Genomic DNA, 5,990 nt, shown 5'->3' with positions numbered 1-5,990 from the left:
CCCCCTCCCTTCTATTAGCCCCTTCCATTTTCTTCACCTTTACCCTTACTACTTCTTCCCTCCCTTCTATCCTCCCTCCCGTTTCTTTCCCCATTTTCCTTCCTACTGCTTATAGGGCTAGTTAGATTTCTATACCTAACTGATTATGTTATTCCCTTCTTGAGCCAAATCTGATGAGAGTAAAGTTCAAACAATGCTCATGTCCCTCCCTTCTTTCCCTCTGCTGTAATAGGTTTTTGTGCCTTTTCCTGTAATGCAATTTACCCTTGTCTGCCTCCTCCTTTCCTTTTCTCTCAGTACATTTTCTTAGATCAGATTAATCCACTTACTTGGATCCATTTAATATACTTGAGTAGTTTTAAAAAAATTATTACATCAAAGTCAACTTATATCTACCCCCTTTATGTATATTCCTCGGACATGGTGTAATAACAAAACAGTCCTCAAGAGTTACAAGTGTCACCTTCCCTTGTAGGGATGTAAATAGTTTGCCTTTATTAACAACATATTTATTGTGTCTTTCTGTCCCATTTACCTTTTTATGTCTCCCTTGAGTCTTGTATTTGAAGATCAAATTTTCTGTTGAGCTCTGGTCTTTTTATCAGGAAGGTTTGGAAGTTCCCTATTTCGTTGAATATCCATCTCCCCCCCTGAAATATCATGCTTATTTTGGCGAGGTAGTTGATCCTTGGTTGTAATCCAAGATCCTTGGCCTTATAGAATATAACATTCCATACCCTATGGTCTTTTAATGTAGAAACTGCAATGTCCTGTGTAATTCTGACTGTAGTTCTATGATGTTTAAATTGTTTCTTTCTGGCCGCTTGTAGTATTTTCTCTTTGAACTGGTAATTTTGGAATTTGGCTACTATATTCCTTGGTGTTTTCAATTTGGGATCTCTTTTAGGAGGTGAACAGTGGATTCTTTCTATGGTTATGTTACCCTCTGGTTCTAGGGCCTCAGAGCAGTTTTCCTTTATGATTTCCTGAAAGATACTGTCCATGGTCTTTTTTTATCATGATTTTCAGGTAGACCAATAATTTTAAAATTTTGCCTTTCCTGGATCGATTTTCCAGGTCACTTGTTTTACCAATGAGATATTTTATATTTTCATCTTTCTTTTTATTCTTTTGTTTATGTTTGACTGATTCTTGTTCTCTCACAGAGTCATTAGCTTCCATTTGCCCAATTCTAATTTTTAACAAACTGTTTTCCTCTATTAGATTTTTTACCTCCTTCCCCATTTGGCCAATTGCATTTTTTAGGGACTTGTTTTCTTCAGTATACTCTTTTTTCCCCAGTTGGCCAATTGTATTTTTTGGGACTTGTTTTCTTCAGTGTACTTTTCTTCCAGTTGGCCAATTGTATTTTTTAGGGACTTGTTTTCTACAGTTAATTTTTGTCCTTCTTTTTGCAGGCTATTGACTCTGTCTTGCATACCTCTCATTTTTTCTTCTTCCTCTCTCATTTGACTTTTGAAATCCTTCTTGAGCTCTTCTAAGAAGGCTTTTTGGGCTTCAGACCAGTTCGTATTCCCTTTTGAGGTCCCAGATGTGAGTCTGTTGACAATGTTGTCCTCTTTAGAATTTCTGCCTCGATCTTCACTGTTTTCATAATATGAATCTATGGTATGTTTCTTTTTGCTCATGGTGTTTGCTTATTTCCTGTCCTTTAAAGAGACTGAGCTCTCCTGCTGGAGAGCAGATGGCATTGACCCAAGCTTCTTGTCTTGGGAGCCTAGGGCCTGGTCACTGGCTTTGTGTGCTGGGGCCTCCCATGTTGGCAGCTGTAGGCTGTAGGGTTCTGGCAGCTTACCTGGTGTTGGGCTGGAATCAGCAAGGCTGGAACTCTAGGGCAACTCTAGGTTGCCTGCTTTTCCTTTCCTTTCGCTTTCTTCAGCTCCTTTCAGATGGATGGTGCAGGGTGTTTATCTATCTGGGGCCCTTTGTAGTGCTCCTTCCCTTATTTTTGCTGAGGTACTCGGGGACCTGATTGCTGTAAAATGCTGAGGCATCTAGTGGTTTTCCAAGCTGCTTTCCACTGGTTCCCCCATCCTCACTGAGGCACTCAAGGGTCAAGGTGTTGATGTTTGCCTGCTCTACCACCTAGGTTTCAGGATCTCCTCCTGGTATTCTGAGGTGGGCCTTTCTGCTAGCTTGCTGGGACACCTCCCCTTCTGTACTACTTCCCTTCCTCAGGGCAAGAGGGACCTTTCCCATTAATTCCTCAAGTTATCTGGGCTATAGGACTGCTGCACCCCATCTTTCTTCTGTTTCAGCTGTTCCAGGGTCTTTCCTTGGGCGATATTTTCTGGGTTTTCAGAGGTTATTATGGAAGGGTAAGAGCAACTTACCTGTTACTCCACCATCTTGGCCCCTGGAACCAATAAGCCTTTATTAAGTGCTTGCTATGTGCCGGGCACTGTGGTAAGGTGCCAAGAATATAAATATAAGTAATTGCTCTCAAGGAACTTCATTCTTATGGGGGAAGGCAACACATAAGGCTAAACAGGTGGTTGGAAGGAAACTACCCATGTTGGGGCATGTTGGATAAAGAATTTCAGAGTCAGTAGTGGATCCCAAAGAGAAATGGGGTGAACATCACTCATCTGGGGAGGAATGATCTTTCAGAGTAAGATGGCTATAAGGTTATGGTGGGAAAAGAAGTCTGGAGAATTAAGAGTGGCATCCAGAGAAGACTGAGGGAATGAATACGAGTGTGCCTGTAGACTCTCTCTAGTAGGATGGCAATGCAAAGCATAAGTCTATGGGTCAATTTGTGCTGATATAGATTGTTCACCCTGCAGTAGACTGAAGACTGGTGGTGGAGGGGTGTTGAATTAATGTGATAGGTGTTAGCATTTTCCACTATTAATTCAGAAGTCTGTTCCCTTGTTGGGCCTCTTACTTTATTTCTTCTGTGAATTCAGCTGTAATTGCTGTACCTCTGACACAATTTTTTTCTCTGAGAGTTAGCAAGGATTGTAGAAAATGTCTAGTCCTCCGTTTTGTTGTTCACATGACCCAGAAGTCCCTGAGATAAGACCTTTCGAGGAAAGATATCTCCTGATGTAGCATGGCTCTTGGAGAAAGAAGAGTATTATCAAAATATTTTGCACACATCTTGCTTGGAGAGCAGTAAATTAATTATTGAGACATTACAGGTCCAATGGGAAAGGGATTATTAGCTTTAGTAGCTCTGTGTGTATGCATATGTATTTTTTTTTCTAGAAGGATTCTTCATTACAAGGTAGTACTTCAAGTTTTGGTGGGGGAGGGGTTACAATGTAGGACTCTGGGAAGAAGAAGACTCACTGGGATGTCAAAGGTTGTCCCAATAGTCACCCTCTGTTCAGTTCCCCTCTGGAGGGAGCTTATGAGTTATTTCAAGGCTTTTTGTGTGTGTTTGCAGGGGTTTGTTTGTATCAGTTTGTGAACTCCTATGAGTGCTTTGTGTCTTCTGCATTTCCTGTGGGATGAAAAAAAGGTTTAAGGCATTTCTTCCTTGAATATATATACAGTAGCTGGGGTCTACTTTTATTCACATTCGGAGAAACTTAGAAACCATCTATATGGTGAGCATGCCAGGAGAATTTTCTTCCACTTCAGGTGGAAGTAACAAGTTAAATTAAGAAAAAAAAAATGATCCTATTGGGATCAGCCTCCAGGATCTTATCTGTTTTACATGAGTCACAGCTTCCTGGCCCCCTGGTATTACCTTGGGATAACATACTTGTACTATCTTCCTCCCAACATTGATCTGATAAGGTCACTTTATAAAGCACTGTAAATAAAGAGATAGTATAATGATTATAATCCCCCTTCCCTCCCATGCCCCACTCCACATACCTCCCTTCAAACCTCTGCAGCTTTTCAAATATCTGTCATATGGGAACCTGATTACCATTGACATCTGCCTATTTCAAAGACATTAGTCTTCGTCCCTGATCACTGGTCACCCTATCACTCATATTGTTCCAAATATAAGAACTCCACAACAAACTCTGCTCCCAAAGGGAAAAACTTTGTCTTCTATCTATGTGTTTAATCTATTTCTATATATGTGTATATATATATATATATATATGTGTGTGTGTGTGTGTTTGTGTGTGTGTGTGTGTTATCCACACACATTATATATTTTATTTAACACATTGGAATAATGTGTACCAAGCACAAACTTTTGAAATAAAATTCAAATTTCTTTGAATATCTTAAAAACATTTAAAAAGCTACTTTATATAAAGAAAAACTTATGGACATTATTATGTATATGCATATATATATGTCTGTGTGTATATATATATATATATATATATATATATATGTTAAATAATTATAATAATAGTAGCCAGGATTTATGTAGTACTTTAAGGTTTGCAAAGAAGTTTAACATGTCATCTCATTTTATTCTCACAATAACACTGTGAGGTAGGTGCCAATATTATTATCTCCCTTTTACAGATGAGGAAAATGAGGCAGACAACGGTTAAGTGATTTGCCCAGGGTCATGCAGCCAGTAAGTGTCTGAGGCAGAATTTGACTTTCTAACTCTAGGTCCAATGCTGTCCCTTCTATGCCACCTAACTACATAGAAGAGTAGAATTTTAAAAGACTTGCAGAGACTAAACTGCCCCCACCCTACCCCTTTGAACTAATGAGTAAAGCATCCTCTGATCGCACCTTTCATGCAGCCCTTCTTCAACCACAGCAGCCTCAGGAATGCCTGCTTCAGGTTTTTGTTTTGCAGAATGAAGATAAATGTGTGCACAGAGGCAAAGAGGGGGGCAGTCAACAATACAATCATTATTATCACTTTGGTATCTGGCAGGAAAATGCTTGCTGTTCCAATGAAGATAAAGACAAAATGAAAGACAAAGAGTAAGAGGAAGGAAACCATTACCATGATGGCTCTCACATGCCTTCGTGCTCACATCTCTGGGAGCAGTGACCTGGTGCCGCATCATCCTGGTATGCCTCCTCAAGGACAGGATGACTAAGAGACAGGAGAACAGGGATATAATGAACGGTATCAGTGCCCACAGAAGACCAAGAAGGTGGGAGACAAAAAATTCTCTTTTCTTTCTTCTGACATTTTCAGTGTAGTTTGCAATAAGTCTCATTTTTAGGATGCCAGAATATATAGTGAATGTTCGGATCAGCAACGCTGTATTGAAGCAAAAGAAGAGCCCACAGCCCAGCAGAATGCAGACAACCACCTGGGAGATCCTCGTCTTAAGCCAGAGGAAGGCAGGATGGGAGAAAATGGCAATCTTCAGGCAGTAGAGGACATCAAGGCAGATGGACAGCCAGACACTTAAAAAGTTACTAAGAGCCCAGCTAGTTTCACAAATTTCAATTAATGTCTCTCCATAATAAAAATCCAGATAGAACACCAAGGTAGTGGCATCAAAAATGACCACACATTGCAGGAAGATCCTGGAGAAGGCTAGAATCATAATGATGAAGTCAGGTAAGGAAATCTTGCTCGTCTTGATCCAGTGGATGCAATTGATGAGCCCAAGAAAGCCATTCCCCAAAATCCCCAGAATGGACTGACTAAAGACCATGAACAAAAAAACGATTTGGGGTGAGATCAGCATGTCTGCAGATGGCTTTCCCCACCATGATAATCTCTCTGTTTTCTGCATCCTTGCTACTGTTCTACAGCTTCTCTGATCTGAGGTAAGTAAGCACACATAGGCACCTGCTTTTCCACAGTGTCAGTAGTACCTTTTGTCCTTCTCTGACTTGTTTGTGCTGCTGTCTCCGTCCAGAGTGCTCAGAAATTCTTGAGGGTCAGTCTTGCAATTGCTCTTCCAAACTGTTCTGCTATTGTTCTTTAGTTCAGAGCAGAGGCTTGGAATTTTCTCAATTACTTGGGTAATAAATGTCATTTCATGGATGAAAGCCCAATAGCTCTTTGCTAAGATGCAAATTGTTGCAGGATTTAGTATCACATAGAGAAGGGAAGGGTCAGAGCCAGAGAA

General features: G+C 40.4%; 1 protein-coding gene across 1 annotated transcript; it reads right to left on the bottom strand.

Moving 5' to 3' along the window:
- Positions 1-4,654: 4,654 nt before the first annotated feature.
- On the bottom strand, positions 4,655-5,590 carry LOC110216157 (taste receptor type 2 member 3-like). Its single transcript, XM_020997971.2, is given in 2 exon segments — positions 4,655-4,922; positions 4,924-5,590. Coding segments are annotated over 2 exon segments (915 nt in total). The 5' UTR covers positions 5,571-5,590.
- Positions 5,591-5,990: the final 400 nt, after the last annotated feature.

The sequence above is a fragment of the Phascolarctos cinereus genome, unplaced genomic scaffold (assembly GCF_003287225.1).
Source record: "Phascolarctos cinereus isolate Bilbo 61053 unplaced genomic scaffold, phaCin_HiC Scaffold_1;HRSCAF=81, whole genome shotgun sequence".
Classification (NCBI taxonomy): domain Eukaryota; kingdom Metazoa; phylum Chordata; class Mammalia; order Diprotodontia; family Phascolarctidae; genus Phascolarctos; species Phascolarctos cinereus.
This window is presented reverse-complemented; position numbering and strand designations above follow the sequence as displayed.